Raw genomic sequence first — 19,766 nt, forward strand, 5'->3', positions numbered from 1 at the left:
TGTACCACTTCAAAGGCAGGGGTGGGCAGCCACAGGTAGACCCCCCTCCCCTGCAGTTCTGATGGTCTTAGCATCACCTACTTAGTGGCTCTCAGTGCAAAACTCATCTGCAAATGCATCTGAAAGTGGTGCAGACGAGAGGCACTGAGCTACCTTGGGCAGCTTGGGAGCTGGGAAATCAGTGCAAGCCAGAGTGGACCCACCCTGGGAGCTGGGTTAGCAGGTGCCTTGATATTCCAGGTCTCAGCTTTAAAAAAAAAAAAAAAAAAATTTGAAGGACAGCACATTAAAGTGGTCAGGGCACTGCTGGGAGGAAAAAGGGGGCGCAGGGACAAGCTCACGGCCATGGCTGCAAAACCCCTCTGGTAGGTGAATCCATCTCTCTCTTTCTTTCTCTCCATTCATTTTCCTGCTGGGTTATTTTATTACATTGTTTTTCTTCAAAGGCGAAGGAGCGAGGGCTGCGCTTGAAACCTTCAGGATTCACCTGTCGGAGCTCGCACAGCATCAGCAGTTCTCTTCCAGCTCCTGGCCCAAGGGCAGCTGAGAATAAGATGGGAGAGGGATATTACCCCATCCATCGGCTGGGGGCAGAGGGGGAGGGGAAGGGTGAGAAAGAGGTGCAAGTTTTTCAATGACCCAGGATGTTTCTCTCTTTCTCATATATACACACACATCCGGCAGATAGAGGCGATTTCCACCCCGCCACTGCTCTCTGTCCAAGTGCTGTGCATAGTAAGTGAGTTTAAGAGCCAGGAGAAATTGGAAATAAGATTTACACAGAGAAGGGGCTGGGGAAATTAGCTGCATAGATCGGTGGTTGAGTATGCTGTGATATAGAGCGCAAAGGGGGAGCCAGGGAGATTACCATCCTCTCCTCTAAACTGTCTCTTTCTCTTCCCTGGTTGTGAACATGCCATAACTTCCTAGATTAGGCAATGCATTTTTCCTTCCTCTATAGATTTTTCCCCCATCCCGGTGCAGTTTGCATTATCATTTGCTAAATATATGATGACACTCTGGCCATAGCTTCCTGACCTTTGTATGACTTCCTCCCCCATAGGAATTGCAGATACATTTCTGGCTACAAACAGCTTTTTATTGATCTCCCAAGTGAGGGTGTAGCAAAAAATCAGGGACAACTGTTTTTAAAAAAATTATTACTTGATGTGAAAATAATGTTGTTTTCTTGCTACATTTCAGCAACTTGTCGTTAAACATTTGTCTTCTAGGGACCAGATTCTGATCTGATTCCAATTTTATACCAATGTAACTCTATTAACTTCTGTGCTCTTTCTCCTGATTCACACCAGGTTTTAAATAAGCTCAGATTCTGGTCCTGAATATCTTTCATGTACACAAGAAATACTTAATGTTGATTTTTTTTTTTAAAACAAGGAAAATCATAAGTCCCTCTAAACTTGAGCAATTATTGTTAAAACAACAGCTCTTTAGTTTTGGTTTTTCATACAATAATCTAATTCAGAGAGAACCTTAGCACATAGCAATTTTCTTTTAAATAATTTTTCTTCTTTCCACCTTATATGGAAAAAGCTGGGGAATAGGTGAAATAAGAATGAAAGAAATAATTTTTAAAGAGATGAGATATTTGTTTGTTTCCTTTGTACGCTTGCATGGAATAAGATTCTGCTGAGTAGCACAGGATCTGGCTGTTCCAGCTGGTGTGTAGTGTAGAGCATGTGTAGTATTCAAATCTGTGTTCTTCCCTGGGAAAAACTTCTAGAGAAGCTCATCCAGAGGGACAGATGTGGTGGTGAAAAGCACAGAGGTTGTTAGTGGATAATGGTATTCCAGAGTTTTCATGCAGCTGTCCCCTTAAAAACCATACACCAATGGCCACAAACACTCTAGCTGCCGCTGCTGTTAGGCTGAGGTTAGAGCTATTCTGTAAGAGATGTGTGTGGAGCAATGGCAGAGGAGCTAGGGGATTTCCCACTGGAAAATGGGAGAGTGCTGAGGGTCATTTTGTGCATTTATAATATCACCCCAGGCAAAAATCTTCATTATGCCTGGCCTTTAGGGGGAAAGAATCTGTCCCTGCATTCGAAGTGCCCTTTAGAGAACATTGTACTCTTCTCAAACCCACGTGTGTGAGACAAGCACCTTGAGAATCCAAGAGAAGGGCTTGCTTTACAACAACGTTCCAAAGTACAGGCCTGCAGAGTCACCCAAACAACCCTAACTCTGCTCCCCCAGAAGCACCACTTAATAACAAGGACACCCAGAAAGAGACAGCAGTATCCATCCATCACATAGACTCTTGACCACAAAAGTACTGATATCTTAATGAGCCCATGTGATCGATGGGTGAGGTTGGATCACACCAACCCACTACCATGGCCAGAGGTGTCTGGCCACAGACACTTTACAAAGTGATAGTGATGCCTTGGTAAGCATGCATCAAACCGATGGGTGTATATAATACAGGTGTTCTGGAATGTACAGAAGTGTCTTACCCAGGTGTTGCCCCTCAACCCTGCCTCCTGACACAAAAAAAACTCACCTGAGTTTAGTGATGCTTTCAGCCCTGACTAGCTGGGGCATGGATTCCTTTTCCTGGGTTCCTTTTCCACTTGGGCTGATGATCCGCCAGCATTGCAGCGAGGAAGCAGGCTAAATTACGTGAGTGCTGATCGTCCTCCACTATTTCCCCCATGTACCCAGAAGGACAGACAAGTTCTCCCACAATTCACTGGGAAAGACTCATGCAGCAGCTCAGGTTTCTGCAGCACACAGAACCCTGGGGGTGTTTCCCATAATTCCTAGCAGCGCACAGAGGGGAGTGGGGACCAGTGAGTGGAGCTGTGTCAGGAATTCTTTTGTAAAAAGAAATTGTGTCAAAAAATGCAAATTCATCAAACCTGAAACTTCCCGCAGGATCATGTTATTTTCAATGACTTATTTGATATAGGAAGGCAGATTAGGGGGGAAAAGTTTTGGAAAATGTCAAAATAGCCCATTTCAACAATTCTGGAAGGAAACAGTCCGACTTCGGGTTCGCAGCGACTTACCTTTTGAACTCTTATTTAATTTTTAGTTACATTTTTAAGTGGAACAAAATGAAATGTTTCAAAGTTATCAACATTTTAAACATTTTAAAAGATCCAAACCAGCATTTTTTTCCAGGGTTTCTGTTCAGGCACATTTTCAAGATTTTGACTGCCCGTCCCAGTTCAGGAGGGGAATATTTTTCAAATGCTCTAAAATCCTTGTGGGTCAGGAAAACCATTTCCCACCCAGTTCTGTCAGTGAGAGCACAATACACAGAACACAGTAATTCGGGTTCAACTTTGTAGTGTGGCTGCTCACACCTGGGCTAGGCTAACCTAGGTGCTCAGTCTACCTGGGGGCCAGCCACCTAGGCTAACTCTGCAGTGAAGGCACCTGTCACAGCTGGGTCATGGGCAGCCAGACCTAGTGGTCAGAGCTGGAGTCCACAGTCATGAAACAGAAGTAGAGAGTCTGCTGATTCAGGCTACCAGCAGGTCAGAAGTAGGAGACAAACTTGAGATCAGAACCACGAGTCGGTAACCAGAGTCAGGCCAGGTCAGGATACCGGGAGGTCAGAGGCATGAGACAAACTGGTGATCAGAACCACAAGTCAAACACCAGGAGTCAAGTTGGGATGGGGATGCCAGGAACTCAAGCTCAGGGAGCAGGAGCAGGGTGGACCTCCACTTGTTCAGACAGATTCCTGTTCCTGCTGCTGGCTTAAGTAGGGTCAGCAGGCCAATCAGCTGCTCTGGGACTCCGCCAATAGGGTCTTAGGGGTGGAGCCTCAGACTCGGGCTGGGGTTGATGGGTCCTAGGTAAGCAGTTATCAGCAGGCTGCCAAGTGGAGTGCATGGAGAAGGTCTGATCCTGCAGACTAAGGTTCAAGGCTTAGGGCTCATGACAACACCCTATGTGATAGCATCAAAATAACTTGATTTTGATGCTATCACATCCCCCAAAACCAGTCCAAAGCATTTCTCCTACCAAAGGGCATCGGCATAAATCCAGTCTGATGTTTGTACACAGAGAGAATGAGGCAAAAAGCCATTGGAAAAATGGTCTGAAAGTGCATAGGTGAAATCTATAGCCTCAGCATCTCCAAAATGCCTTTTGTGAGTTTTGTCCCAACCTTTCCAGACGTAGTCTCCCTCAGGATGAATTGTGGCATGTAAAATTTCAGGTGGTTTGGATTGTTTTAGAGGCAGTTTGTTTGTTGATATTAAATTGGCTTTATAGCTGGGAAGGAAGGAAGGGAAAGGAAGAAGAGAAAACCAGCTATGAGTCAAGTCACTTAATGCACTACTGGAAGGGCTCAGACACTTTGGTGATGAGGGGAAGCTAAGGAATAGATGAGAATCTCTCCATAAAAATACAGCTTTGCTGTAGCCCCCTTCCATTTGAACATCTCCACCTTTCAAAGGTGAGGATCTAAATCTTTTATAACTGATTTAGGATCCTCTGGTACATTCCAAGACCCCTGATCTAGCACCATCTGTCACGGAGGCAGGCAAAGCCAAGAAGGGAGATCTTTGCCTCCTTTGAGGGGTATGTGAAGCCCTCCCAGACTGCTTGGGCTGCTGCTGGTAGCCATGCCTGGAAGCTAATTGCTGAAACCGCTCCTTGTGGCTTTCCTGTGAGGAGATCATAGAATCATAGAATATCAGGGTTGGAAGGGACCTCAGGAGGTCATCTAGTCCAACCCCCTGCTCAAAGCAGGACGAATCCCCAATTAAATCATCCCAGCCAGGGCTTTGTCAAGCCTGACCTTAAAAACTTCCAAGGAAGGAGATTCCACCACCTCCCTAGGTAACTCATTCCAGTGTTTCACCACCCTCCTAGTGAAAAGGTTTTTCCTAATATCCAACCTAAATCTCCCCCACTGCAACTTGAGACCATTACTCCTTGTTCTGTCATCTGCTACCACTGAGAACAGTCTAGAGCCAGTCTAGAGATGATTGAACCTCCCTTAATGCTGTAGTTCTTGGGGTCTTTAACGTCTCTAAGGCCTCATCTGTCTTAGCACCAAAGACAGCAGTTCCTACCAGAGGCAAATCCAGTATTTTTTCTTGAACCTCTGTGAAAAGACCTGAACTCCTGAGCCACAGATTTCACCACAGATTAAAGGACGCTTCAGATTCAAAGGGCATCCAGGTGAGTCTTAGCCTGTATCCCCCCATGTGGGCCAGATAACCGTTCCTGTGGGACCGTATGCCTCCTCTTTGTACCCCCTCCCCACCGTTGGCTGCACGTCTCAGGGAGGAAGGCTCTGTTCCACCCCCATCATCCCCGGTCGAAGCCCCCTGGCATTACAGCTACTGCTCCTAGAGTTCCTGCCCCAGGCGCAGCTGAGAGCAACTTTTCCTCCTTGGCTGCTGCTCATTCCGCTCCTGGGCAGGTGTTTAGAAGTGGAGAGTGTGTGGCTGAGGGTGCTGAGCTCCCTGTCTTGCTCCTGGCTTTGCTGAGCATTGAGGTTGCTCAGGGGACGCCCAGCACCTCACAGAATCAGGCCTTTCACTTTACGGTAGAATGAAACAGGAAAAAACGGGGCCCTGACTATCGGCATCGCGCACCTCAGAGCACTAATGGGCATGGAGCGGTTCGTTCTCCCCAGCTAACCTACATTTCCACAAAGCTTTCCTAAGGGGGTGGGGGGCTGGAGAGGAGGGAAGACAGTGGTTGCCATGGTTACTCTGCTATCATTAACTCCACCAGGAACCTGCCAGGGGTTCTGGGTCTCATCTGCGGGAGTCGCCGCTGCTCCATTACAGTTTGCATGCTGTAATTAAGCAGCAAGGGGATCACATCTGCTGACACAGTGGCTGCATGAGTGGCAGGAACCTCCAGCTGCTCACTGAGTAGTGAGGCTGCTCAAGAGCTATGGGCTTGTCACATGCAGACAGCGCTACCTGTGGCCAAAGTGTTGGGCTGCCAGTCCCCCTCTCCTGCAGGACAAAGTAATCCGGGAGGTCACACAGGCAGACTGTGCCTAGAATAAACAGACGGTTCTTTGATGTCCTGCACATGCAGCTGGGAATCCCGGTACAGGGGGAAACGGGAGAGTCCTTCCAACTTTTGCACAAGCATTACCCGGGCAAGGCAAAGTCTCTGAGCGGGCAGCTGTGCTGATGCAGCACTGAGCGTGTGGCTTGAGGATGCCGGCTCAGACTCTCCTATGTTTACATGTATTCACTACATGAGTCTATTTCAGGGAGAGCTGGTAGCTCTGTGGATTGGCAGATAGCTGGCTTATAGAATTTTTCACCTCTAGGGTGCTAGTTCAAATACAAGCCAACAGTGACTGCAAGTCATCACCAGCTGATGTCTGTCTGTCTGGGGTGGGCAAAATGAATTCAGTGACCTCAGTGGACAAGTGTCCCCATCATAGGGCCCACCAGGTCAGTTGGCCTAACTGCCCTGTGATGGCTGGCTCATGCCACCTTTGTGGCTTGTGAATCTCAGGGGCCAGCAAAGAGGAACTTTCACATTTGTAAACCCTGACAACTGCCATCCGCAGCAGCTGGAGATCAGAACCCAATCCCCCCCCCCCCCGCCCCCGCCCACCCCCAACTCCAGGCCCTGCAGCTTGTCATCTTCTTCCTCGCTGTTCTGTGCAGAACACGGTGGCTGCACCACTGCCTTCTATTTTGCTGGTCTGCTGCAGTGTTAGCTTCTTCCCAAGTCGTTCTGATAGCTTTCAGTTCTGCCTCTATTGTGTGTTTCCATGTTATCCTTGGTCTAGTCACCTCTTGATCTGGGGGTTCTCGTCCACCCGTCCAGGTATGTTGTTCTGCTCTTTCCTCCATGTATGTCCTAACCATCTCCATTTTCAGTCCGGAATTTCCTGCCTATCGGTTTCTGTTTCGTCCTCCTCCAGAGTGAGTTTTTCTGGCCATCTGACGCTGAGATTTGGCTGCAGAATCTTGTTTCAGAAAAGCAGGAATTTAGATAGGAAGAGCTTACTAGGTTCCTTGCATACACTTATGTTATACTGGCCCCACACCACCTGTACAAGGGGAATTCTCAGCCCAGAACTGGGGGGGTCAGAATCTCCTCACTCCCCAGCTGTTTTATTCTAATTAAGGTAGCCACTTGTTCTTTTCTCCCTGAACCAATCGTGTCTGCTGCTCTGCTGAGTAAATCCTGCCTCGTGGGAGCCAGGCAGGTTCCTCATCAGTTCGGCTAATTAACAACGGGTTTAATACACTTTGCAGTTCTGAGGGCAATCGCCTCTCTCTGTCTGACAGCAAACTTCAGGACAGTTTCTCCCTCCTGCCCCCTAACCACCCTCCCTGCTGAGATAATCTTAGGGAAGGCTCACAGGAAAAGGCAGGAGGGGAGCAGCCCCTGGTGCAAACATTGAGGGGACGGGGGAAGAGCTGATGGATGGGGTGGCTGAGGTATTAAAATAAAGGCTACCCCTAATAGAATATGAACTTGCTGCCCCTGCAGAACAAGGCAGAGGCTTCAACCACAGGGCTGCACAAACTGTGCTAACAAGGCTTAAATTAGATATAGGTGAGCTCAGATTTTCTTAACTAAGGGCCTGCTCCTGAAAGGCATTCTCGACTCCCACCGACTGGGGTGAGAGCTGAGGACCCTCAGAGCCTGAGAGGGGGCTCTTGGCACCTTGCACAGGGGGCAGGGCTTTGGAAAGAACACAGATGAATGGGGTTTGCAAAGTAGTTTGTGAATCATCCCAGCGGGCCCCATCCCACTAACCCCTTTGCTTTACAGAGTTGGCGTGCCCCTGGGTCTGGTGGTACAGGGCTATGCTCAGTAAGCACCTGAACACTGGTGGGGCGGCATTCCAGTTGGTGGGTGCTTTGGTTCCTGCCCTGGTAGATCAGCAGGGCCTTAGTGGCTTGGGGGCAGGCGGGGCAGAGACAGCCTAGCGCTTAGCAGCCTGCGTGAATTGCAGTGCAAGCTGATCAATGACCCCAGCGCCAGAAGAAGAGCATCCCTCGCTCATCCATGCACATTTAAATTGAATTGCTCTGCAAATGAGCTTACTTAGGAGGGCAGCCTGTGGCGCAGAGGCAATTTGCAAACGAACAGTTCCCTTGGGGAGCCCTTTTCCCGCTCCAGGCCAGGGAGAACAGCAACGTTTGAGACCAGACAGATGCTTTGCCACTAGCTCCCCGTGAAGAGAAGCGACACCCTGAAACAAGAGAGCCAACCCAGAACAGGGTTGTATTGTGCTTTCTGTAGCACCATCCCCGTCTGCAGGGCTTCACAAGTGCTCAGAGATGCAGCCTTTGCCCTGGGATGCTGACGCTAACTCAGAGTGAAAGATTAGGGTCAGGTGTGGGCGCAGCTGGTGTCAGAGAGGAGATGGGGGGTGGTGAGGCAAAGGGAGGGAGTGTATCTCAAAGAGGTGAGATGGGGCAGTTAGGGGGCACCAGATGGGGAGGCCTCCTCAAGCACGGGGAGCAAGGTAACAAAGGTGGAAGGGCCCATGGGAATTAGTCAGCTAAATGCCTATGAGGATCTGGGCCAAGGTCCATTTGTGGGAGGAGAGCAGAAGGGGGCTGGGTGGGGAGCAGAGCTATAAGGGTCATGCGTTCGTACAACTCCTCAAAGGGGAGGAAGAGCAGCAGAAGCAGATCACTGCGAGGGCTGGGAAGGCGTCCCCATCCGCCCATGAGCTAATGTGCTGTAATTAGCTAAGTGCCTGGTGGTGGGGAGGGAAGGATGCCTGACTGGAGGGAGGGATGGTTTGCTGAGGTATAGATTACCTGGCCTTCTCTTCCCCTGCCAGGCCCAGTCTGGGATGAGCTGTCAGATTCCTGCCCACATTCCTGGACTGACTGACTCTCTTTTCCACCCTTCTTACAGCGGAGTGGAGCAAACTGCAGTGAGGCCCAGCTTGGGCAGGTTCCTGGCATGGAGCTCACCGGCCTTCAGGCTACATAAGTGCCCCGTGCACCACACCATGTTGCTGTTACTGCTCCTGTGCCCCGAGCTGCCCAGGGGTCATAACCTAAAGCCATCCTTGCCCCCCATTGTGCCCGACCGGCCCTTTCTGGTGGCCTGGAATGCGCCAACGGCTCGGTGCTGGACTTCCTATGAGGTGCCCCTCAGCGTGGCCTCCTTCAGCCTCCTGGTGAACGCGCAGGAAGACTTCACAGGCGGCAACGTCACCATCTTCTACTATGACCAGCTGGGTCTGTACCCCTACTACCTGAACACCAGCACGCCGCCCGTGGCCGTCAATGGCGGCTGTCCCCAGAACGCCAGCCTGCTGGACCACCTGGACAAGATGGCCAGCGACATCGCCGCCACCATGCCCTCGGCCTCCTTCGCTGGCCTGTCCGTGATCGATTGGGAGAACTGGAGGCCCCAGTGGATCCGGAACTGGGACAAGAAGGACGTCTACCGGGCCATGTCCGCCCAGCTGGTGAGGCAAAGGAACCCACGCTGGCCCGATGAGCAGGTAGAGCTGGAGGCTAAGTGGGAGTTTGAGGCGGCTGCGGCCAGGTTCATGGCGGAGACCCTCAAGCTGGCGCAGTTGCTGCGCCCCGGCGGCTGGTGGGGCTACTACCTCTTCCCCGAGTGCTACAACTACCACTACTGGGATGACTTTGAGAACTTCACTGGGGGCTGCCCCCAGGTGGAGGTGCAGCGCAACAACAAGCTGCTGTGGCTGTGGGAGCAGAGCAAGGCGCTCTACCCCTCCATCTACATGGAGGAGGTACTGAGAGCCTCCCCACAGGGCAAGAAGTTTGTGCAGGCCAAGCTAAGTGAAGCTCTGCGTGTGGCTCAGCTGCCCTCTGCCAACCACTCCCTGCCTGTCTTCGCGTACGCCCGGCCCTTCTACAGCTACACCCTGAAGGAGCTAACCCAGGTGAGATACCGTCCCTCCTCCTCCTCCCCACTCTCTGGGCATAGCAACCCCTGCAACTAGTCAACAGTAGGGAGCAAGTCCAGGACCTTCAGCCCTGACGGCGCTGGGAAGGAGCAGGTCACTGCTTTGTGCATCAGGCAGGCCTGGGGGAACGGGAAGGGACCATCAGGAATTTAATTCCATGTGAAGAGTTTAGCTTCATGTGATGGGGTTTCCCCCCTAGCCGTTCCCCTGTCCCCATCATGGCTGATCCCACATTAAATGCCAGCCACTGTGAGCAGGGGTCCAGGACGCTTGCACTGCACCACCATGGGGTCAGGGATCCTTTTTAAATTCTGCTATCCCCACTAATGACTAACTCCCAGTCCTGGCTTGGGCATGAATCCCTACTCGACCCCAACTAGCAAACACCACTTGCTAGGAGGATTCCAGCCATCCCATGGGCCTGGCCTTAGCCTTTGCATAACTGAGCTAACAAAGGTGGTGGTTACCCCCAGTCCTGCACAGTGCTAGGGATCAGCGTGAAGCCAGCAGGATTGAGGGTAACCACCACTCTGCCCCTTAGCAACCTGACAATGCAGAAGCCCCAGCTGCTGCCTAAGTAAGTTTCTTGGCTTGCACTGGGGAAATTCATCAGAAATTCCCTTGATTCGGCTAGAGCTGTTTATACCACCCTTTTGCTTAGCTTTGTTTTTCTGCATGTTTTTTAACTCAAATGGTGTTAAAAGTGATTCCAGTCTTGTTTACACTGCAGCTTTGCCAGAAGTCTAGGTGAGCATCAGTGGGAACGTTTGATTAAATACAGTAGCCTCGTGTAGACCCAACCTGTCTATCTAGGGTTCTCCATTTGCTCCCCCTCAGTCCCTGTCCATCTGCGGTCTCACACATGCTGCAGACTGTCAGTCTTTCAGAGCTGAGGCGGGGGGAGAGAGAGTATAAAGATGGATGGTCAAAGTGGGGCAATTAACAACATAAGATCCCTTGCTCCGCCAGCCCTCACCCTAATCTTCCACCAAGCCTCTCTTGCTGTTTGATAAAGTTAATCTAACAGCATTTAAAGGCTGGGACCAAGAGCGGAAGAGCCAAAAGCAGGCCTTCCAGGGCTCACGAGCTTTCCAGCTGAATCTTTCAGGCCCAATGCATTGGACAAACAGCTGTCTACACGGAAGCTCTGAATGGGTCAAGGTATCGCTAATTACAACCGGCTAAAGAATGCGCTCAGGGGGATCAGCAGGGTGCTACAGAACCATTTACCTTCAGGTTACTGGTTCAAATCTGGAGCAGACAGGGACTGACCCAAAGCTGTTCCTAGTTTTCCACCCTGGAACGCCACAGAGCGAACGGGCTACGGAAGCTAATCTCCCCCCTCTTTCCTACTCATGGCCCCTTCAACTCCTGGCTCAGGCACAGCTGCGGGCTGCCATAGGGAGCCTTGCGCACCTCTGCTGCCCCCTCTGCCCCTGTCCTGTGGAAAGCGAGCTCCTGTTTCCAGCACGGTTGCTCACTCACCCTCCGTAAATTCACGAGTACTCGTCCCGCCCCCGCATACAGCGTTCTACACACTCAGTCAATGCTAAACGCCTATTACCCCACGCTCCATTTCCCAGCACTTTGCCCAGACCCTGGCTCGGCCCCGTCGTGCTTTCATGCTGCAGTGGGGGCTAGAGCTAGAATAAGGCCAGCTGCGCGGCGTGAGCTGTTGTACACCGTACAGCAGCGCTGTTAGAAACCCCGATTCTTCATGGGCACCTGTCACTGGGTCTTAAAACTCCCCCAAGGCTGCAACCTGGAGCCCTTCTGCCTTTCCCTCCCCTGAGGGCCCAAAGTGGTTTGGACTCGCACTCCGAACAATGAAAGGGAGGAGGCCTAACTGATATCCTGCCCTAGAGGGGGCTATCACAACCCCAGAGAGGGCCCTGCCCTGACCACCACTGAGCACTTGCCAGGCAGTAACCCCCCTACACAGGACCTCGCTGCTGTTTGGCAGCAGAACAGGGAAAGGAACTGAGTCACTTTGATGCTCGTGGGCCTGGCTTTGCCGGACTCTCTCGGCTGCCCAGCCAGCTTCTCTGTGCTTGGTGTTCTCACTGGGCTGCTGGTTTCTCTTGTTGCAGACAGACCTGGTGTACACGATCGGGCAGGCAGCAGCCATGGGGGCTCACGGGATTGTCCTCTGGGGAGGTGTGGAATATTCTCGCAACCAGGTAAGAAAGGCTGCTTGTGGAGTTACCATTGGCTGTTTGCGCGATTTTGGGGGGGAGACGACAAGGGGCATGCATGCACACCTGCATCTGGGATTGGGGCCCTTTACTTGCCCCCAAATGAATACCCCATAGCTCCTCCCTGCCTTAGCAGCAGGGGGCTAGATGCACCTCCCCCTGAGCACTGCTGTTATGTACATTTGAGCTGGCCCTAGGAGTGCTTGGGGCGACACGGGGCAGATCCAGCTTCCAGCAGTGGCAGCAAACTGGCCAAGGACTGAGTAGGCTGTTGAAAGTGAGCTCCTTGCACCAACAATCCCTACTCTTAAGGGCTGAGGTGGGGCCCAGCACCTGCCAGCTAAATGCCAGTTGTTGCTAGAAGGTGGGTGAGGGTTTAAGGTAACATTTTTTTCACTAGAGGCTGGCCTGAGACCTGCCAGCTCATCACAGGGGCAAGCAAACAGCTCTTGGAGGTTAACTGCAGCCTGGTACACCGGTTTGGAATTGGAGCAGACAGCTTGCTGTGAAGGGAACTACAGCCCATTAAATAAAAAGAGAAGCTGGTGTTCTGCTTAAGGCACTGAACTAGGCCTCAGGAGAGCTGGCTTCAATTTCCAGGGCAGTTACAGAGACCCCGTGTAACCTTGGGCAAGTCACTTAATCTCCTTGCCTCAATTTCCCCTCTGCAACATGAGGATAGCAGCACTGCCTGTGGCTGTCTTGTCTATTATTAAATTCTTCAGAGCAGGGCCTGGCAAGTTAGCTTGGGATGATCTATTTGCCATAAACCCACACTGATCCCCTCTTTTTAATTCTTTATTAACAGAGTATACAACGGCCATTCGCCCAGAATTGAAGTCAGGCTGACAGGCCTACAATTATTCAGCTCATCCCATTAACCCTTCTTCAGTACGGGCATAACAGTAGCTTTCTTCCAGACCCATGGAGCTTGGTCCCTGTTCCAAGATTTATTAAAAATCAACAATGGATGCAAATGATAAAGAGCTGCTGGTTTAAAGATGTCTAACTTTAGTAGTTGCTGTTTAACATCCTCCTTAATTGCTTGTTATTAGTCTTCCAGCAGCAACAAGAGGCCTCAGCTGGATCGCTATGGGCTCCTGCGCCCAGTTGAGGTCTTTTAGGTACTCCTAGCAGACTAACAACAACAACCCTGAGGAGAGAAATTAAAAGTAATTTACATTTTCAAATGGGATTACTCAATTCCACAATTGAAAAAGGATACACTGCTTTAAAAAAAAAAAGAGAGATCTAATAACAAATAGGAAAAAAAGAAGGGACGGTGATAGCAATTAATGTAAATTAGAAGCCACACATTTTAGAAGATTGATAAGGGAAGCAAAAAAAACCATGAGAGGAAATCTATTGCCAAAAGAGTTAAGGACAGCAAGGAGATTTTTAAATATCAGGAACAAAAGAAATCTTAACAATGGTATTCAGCTATTACTAGGTGGAAATGGTAGAATTGTCAATAGTAATGCAGAAAAGGCCCAACTATTCAAAAATATGTCTGTTCTGTATTTGAGAACAAGCCAGATGATGTACTGATGATTATGGAATACTTTCCATTCTAAATGAAGGCGGCTATTGAACAGCACCCCCTAAAGCCAGGCACTCTTAAAATCAGCAGACCCAGCCCATTTCCACCCAATACTTTTAAAAGATCTCTCTGGACCCTTAATGTTGATTTTTTAATGACTCTTGGAATACGGGGGAAGTTCCAGAAGACTGGACGGAAGCTAACATTGTTTCTGTATTTCAGGGTAAAACAGGGTGACCCAACTAATTATAGGCCTGTCACCCAGAATTTGATCCCAACCAAAATATTGGAACGGCTGATAAGGGACTCAAAGAATTTAAAGGAGGGTAATTTAACCACTGCCCATCAACATGGTTTATGGAAAATGGCTCTTGTCAAACTAACTGGGGATATTAACTTGATACTGCATTACAAGTTTGGCTGATAAATAGAGTTGATGTTCTATACTTAGACCTATGTAAGGCATTTGACTTGGTACCACATAGTATTTTGATTAAGAAATTAGAATGATACAAAATCAGCATGGCACATGTTAAATTGATTAAAAGCTGGCTAGCTGTTTAATTACATTTTGGAACTTGGGAATCATCATCAAGTGGGTTGTCTGTTGTGAGGTCCTGCAGAGATGGTTCTTGGAGTAGGAGGTTATATTACCTTTCTATTTGGCAATGAAGTAATTTCAGTGTGACAGCTACTGGAATACTGTGCCCAGTTCTAGTGTCCTGAATTCAAGACAGATGTGGATGAATTGGAGAGGGCTCAGAGAAGAGCTGCAAGAATGATTGCAGGAGTGGAAAATATGCCTTACAGTGACTGAGCTCCTGGAGTCTGTCTATTTAGCTCATCACGGTGAAGGGGTGACTTGATCACAGTGTATAAGTACCTACAGGGGCAACAGAAATTTAATAGAGGGTTCTTCAACATAGCAGACAAAGCGATAAGATCCAATGGCTGAAAATTGATGCCAGACAAATTCAGAGTAGAAATAAGGCATTTTTTTAATAGGAGGGTAATTAACCATACCAAGGGTTGTGGTGGATTCTCTAGAACTAGAAGTTTTAAAGTCAAGCCTGGATGCTTTTTCTAAAAGATCTGGTCTAGTTCAGTCACAGCTTTTGGACTTGAAGCAAGAATTTAATCCAGGGAAGTCCTATGGCCTGTGTTATATGGGTGGTCAGGCAGGATGATCACACTGGTTCTCTTCTGGCCATAGAATCTAGAATAGCACAGCCTGTCTCTGGTGCATAACTGCTTTAATTTTCCTTCTCCAGCCCAACTGTGTAAAGATCCAGAAATACCTGACTGGCACCTTAGGCCCTTACATCATCAATGTGACCAAGGCAACCAAACTCTGCAGCCAGTTTGTCTGCAACAACCATGGCCGCTGCCTTCGCAGGAAGATGGATTCGGACAGCTACCTGCACCTGGACGCGAGCTCCTTCCAGATCCGAGTGGACAGAGCCACCCACGGACCGCATGTGTCCGTGAAAGGAGCCCTCACCACCCAGCAGAGGGACAGGATGAAACAAGAGTTCACATGTCACTGCTACCAGGGCTGGAGTGGGGAACACTGCCATTCCCAGGGGCAGAGCAACCGGCTCTGGGCATGGGACCTGGGCATCCCCATGGTGGTGATGTCTGCAATATGGACGTGGGGCATGTGACCCACTTTTGCAACAAATTATTTTCCATGTGAATTTGTGAAGCCTGTGACATGACGTGAACCCCGGAAAAAGGAATGACAAGGAAGGAGGAAAAACAGCAGCAGGTTCTGTGCATTGGCAAGAGGTCTGGAAAGTTTCCAGACATTTGTGAATCCCACCAGCTCCCATGACCCCCTGTACATGACCCCTCCTTCCGCAAAGGGGGTGACACAGTGTAGATTTTTCCCAGCATTCTTTGCAATATTTGCAGGGTGCTATCACATTCCTCACTTAATTCAGTGACTTTCTACCAGCACAGAAGCAGCTTTAAAAATATTTATGGTGCAAATTTTCCTGAATCACAGCCAGACAAAGAACAGTTTTCTATTGCTCCTTTTTGAAATATCACGCTGGTCAGGATTAGCTGTTTACAATAGAGTTACCAATGGCCACACTCTTGCCTCTTCAAGAACCATAAACATATTTAAATACATTCCTATTTATATGCAGAGTGGACTTATCCTACTCAGATTGTTTTTAGGTGCCTTCCCAATGTGACCGGTGCTATTTTAACTCCTGGATGTGCGTGTGGTGGTGTTCTCCCTCTCTTTAAGAGTGTGGGCTGATTTTTTTTAAATTAAATATTTTCCATGTGAATACCACGTTTGTGGCATACAAGCCTGGCCCCTGACTGCTCCACCTAGCCTGGAAGTGCAAGCTGCCCCAGGAATCATCTCCAGCCTAGCTTGGAGCAATCCCCTTAGAGATGGGCAGCAAAGCTGCTAACTGAAGAGGACTCCTGTCCACTAGGAAGCGCCATGAGACTAGGGAGGAGACTTTCCAAGGGCAGTCAGCCACCCAACTCCCTTTGAATTTACCTCCCTTAGGCACCTTTAAACAGCCCAGCCTAAACTCTCTTCCCACAGGGTACCTCCCCCTGAACAAAGGCTGAAGTGGTTTGAGTCGTGGGAATTCTTTACTCACCTAACCAGGAGATTGCCTCTGACTCCATTTTAGGTAGTCCAGCATCAGAAGACGCTTAGGCCATGTCTACACTATTAAGTTCTGTAGGCTTAACTACATCAGTCTGGGGTATGAAAAAACCACTCCCCCCAGCCGACATAGCTATGCCAGTAAAACCCCTAGACACAGCTACGCCACAGCAGAGAGCTGCTGCTGTCATAGCTAATGTCCTTTGGAGAGGTGGTGTTCTGACACTGGCAGAAAACCCCCTTCTCTTACCATCCATTACAGCCACACGAGGGGCTCCTTTAGTATAGCTATGCCAGGAAAGCATTTACAGCATAGACAAGGCCTCAGTTGCCCCCCACCCCCAAACAATAGCACTGCAAGACTTCCTTTCCTGTTGCAGACTGCCCTGGAGCTATATCACCCCTATGGAGAGTCAATAAAAACATTCCACTTAGTTAACCACAGCTGACACATTTACACCTTCTATCACTCCATGGCATCAGGGTGTGCTCAACATGGGCCAGTCCAGGAGACATTAGGAAGCATGAAGGGGGTCAGGGCAGAAGATACAAGAGCTCAGTCACCCACCCGTGAGATTGAGGCATTTGTCCTTACAACAAAAGAATGGGGGTATCATTTCCCACAGTGCTTTAAATTCTCAGCAGAGACTCAACAGAGCACACAGAGTACAGCTACTCCTCCCCATTAGCCTGGACACAGGCAGCCAGGCTTGGGCCTTGAGCCAGTCTCTTGCTACCACTGCACCTTGTCTGAACCAGGGGAATCACTAATGAGCAGCTGAAAAAGGTTGAAATTAGGGTTGAAAAAGGCAAGCTGGAGATACTGCACCAGTTGAGCTAATCAGTTTATTCCTGCTTGAAAAAGGGGTAAATACCAAATTGGTACAAACCCTGCCTTACCTTTGTCTACACTTAGAGTTCATCTGGACTCTGATTTAAAAGGGGACAGTTAGACACGTTAGACACATTCTATAACTCTAGAGTAGACGAGACAGCCTAGACTTCAATGTGAGTTAATTGGTAGACAGGAACCCAAGCCTATACCCTCGGATTCAGCTCCACCCATTTAGAGCGTGTTAAAATAGACAGGGTCTTGTCTACACTAGTTTTAGAACATGCTAGCCAGCACCTTTGAATGATGCACCTTCAAACTCTAATCAGCTTGTCCACAGCCAGCTGCTCAAACTGGGTTCTTCCTGAAGGTAAACTCGGTCAGCTCAAACCACGGTTGTATTTTAGTCACCCTGGCCACACCCTTTAAAAGCATGGAGAACAGAGTGGAGAGTCAGGTCTGGGCCACCCCTGGGAACTCTGACAGGCACAAGTTTGAGAGGGCATTTGGAAACCCACTGCAGAGGGGGCCCTGCCTCTAGCACAAGCTGGAATCTGCTCCCTCTCTGTGTACTGGAGCTCGCACTTCTAGGCCCAGGCCTTCCAGGAAACTGGAGCAGGGTTAATAATAATAATAATGCAGTGACGTGCTTAGAGCAATTAATTTGATCCTCCTGATGTTTTGCTGCCTGAATGCCCAGCCTCCTTTTCCACAAGGATTTCAAATACTCGTTTGACCTAGGGCCCATAGTTTTACTACTCACCCATCTGCTCTGGCCCCTCGCCCACTGCCTTCCTCTGCTGCAGACAGCTGAGACCCGCAGAAGGGCCTGTCCACACTAGCACACTGACTATGCTGGGGGATTGTGTGGGAATCAGAGTGCGCCTCAGCTGTGTTACAGCATGGCATGGGAGTAGAGCGAACGAGTGGTCACAGCCACGCTCCTGCCGAGTTACACATCCTGACCCCGGGAAGCTACATGAGCATGGGACAGTCACACAGGCTCCACCCACAACACTTATGTACAAGGTGACAGTGGGTCTACCTAGGTCTGTATATACAGAGAGCGCAAGCTTCCAGGCTTCCCTCGCAGTGTGGGTGTCATATTAGTGTCCTTTTAATCCTTACACGGGGTCAACAACAGAGCTTCCTCTCAGAACTAAGTGGACGATAGGTGAGCTAGAACAGACTCCAGCTCAGCTACCCATCACTACACCACACAGCTAATTAGTCAAACTAGTCTGGCAGTGCCTCAAGCAGATCTGTTATGAAAATGCCATTTATAGCCCCTTCTCCGATTACAACTGCACCAAAATAAGTGCCCCAGCCCGCCACCAGCAACCTCGAGTGTCTTAAGCATTCTGTTGTATGGGAACTACAGCAGGGTCAGAACTAGCCCAGTTCTATTTGAACCACTATAGCCTTTGGGATGCTGCTCTTTAAAGGACAGTTGTCCGGACCCTGAGTTGGACTAAGGGTCCTTGCAGTCTTAGTATCACAAAGCAGAGCCGATGCTTTTTAAAACTGTTAAAGGATAACTTTGTACAGCCCTCTCCCCTGGGGAAATTGTTCTGTTACAAGTCGTTCAAGAGGAAGTCTCCATGAATCACCAGCGCAATAGCTGTACAGCATCTGGTCTAGAGAGATGACTGCCATGAAAGTGATTCTTCTCCAGCCCAAAGCTGGGAAAGAAAGGCATCATTTAGAGCAAGGAGCTAGGTAGCTGATGTTAGCCTAGTCCAGGAAATAAGTGGATGGAAAGCGGAGCTATAAAAGCCACCAGATCCTTGATAGAGTACGCGGACTTGAAGCTGCAGATACACAGAGCTCTTTGGGGCAGGGAATATATCCTCATATACATTTGTCTAGGGTCTATCACAATAGAGACCCAGTCTTGAGGGGGGCTTTGGTCATTACTGTAATATAAAATACTGAACAAGAGTATCCACCCAGAGACTTTATGACGTGTAAGAGAAGAGTCCTACAGAACGTAGTAGCAAAGGAAATGGAGTTTTTAAATCAACTCACAGAATTCTAAAGCAGGGACAATTTTAAAAAAACTCATCAAGTTCTAGGGGGCAATTTAAAAGCTCTATTGGAAAGACTTAAGTCCCATGGGTTTCTTAGGGTAGTTTCCACCTGGGAACTAGCCCCCTTCTTATAGGTTAAGTAGATTTTTAGAGAGGATGTAGAACAGACATGAATTATCTTGCTTCAACATTGCTAGCAGCTAAAAGTTACCCTGACTAGGAGAGAGAGTTAACGATTATTTAAGAGGGGCAGAGGAGAAGGAACGAGAATTTCCAAAAGTCAGTCTGGTTTGGTTTCTCCCTTCCTATCCTAAAGTTTTCTACTGAGGAATTCAGCTCTGGCAATGTTTTGAAGAAATATAACTAAATTCCATGTTTTTACAGTGACTTGGAAGAAGATGGCAAAATAAACTAGCAAACCTAAGTGAAGCAGCTGCTAGGGGGAGAAACAACGGAGAGTTTATATTACAAATTGCAGCATTACAGTGTAGACTTCAGAACATTCATTTCATCCCTGGTACCGTCACTGCACCTAGGGCTTTTGCAAGGTGAATTACGGGCCTGACCTGGCACCTGTCAAGTGTGGGTGCACCAGGCCCTACCCAGGAAGGACTGTGTTAGCGCGAGGCAGGGTGCGATAGCTAGAGATCT

General features: G+C 49.1%; 1 protein-coding gene across 1 annotated transcript; it reads left to right on the forward strand.

Moving 5' to 3' along the window:
* Positions 1–144: 144 nt before the first annotated feature.
* Positions 145–19,734, forward strand: LOC311523833 (hyaluronidase-4-like). The gene is made up of 4 exons (XM_084634264.1): positions 145–365; positions 8,851–9,859; positions 11,974–12,063; positions 14,890–19,734. The coding sequence occupies exons 1-4, from the start codon at positions 346–348 to the stop codon at positions 15,280–15,282; spliced, it is 1,512 nt and encodes a 503-aa protein (XP_084490390.1). The 5' UTR covers positions 145–345; the 3' UTR covers positions 15,283–19,734.
* Positions 19,735–19,766: the final 32 nt, after the last annotated feature.

The sequence above is a fragment of the Lepidochelys olivacea genome (genome assembly GCF_965140295.1).
Source record: "Lepidochelys olivacea isolate rLepOli2 genome assembly, chromosome: 7".
In the NCBI taxonomy this organism is placed as follows: domain Eukaryota; kingdom Metazoa; phylum Chordata; order Testudines; family Cheloniidae; genus Lepidochelys; species Lepidochelys olivacea.

Bases quoted from the DNA above. Each gene is read 5' to 3' on its own strand.
- LOC311523833 (XM_084634264.1), top strand. From the start codon at position 346: ATGGCTGCAAAACCCCTCTG. The intron at 366-8,850 runs GTAGGTGAATCC...CCCTTCTTACAG, and splicing joins ATGGCTGCAAAACCCCTCTG to CGGAGTGGAGCAAACTGCAG. The intron at 12,064-14,889 runs GTAAGAAAGGCT...TTCCTTCTCCAG, and splicing joins TGGAATATTCTCGCAACCAG to CCCAACTGTGTAAAGATCCA.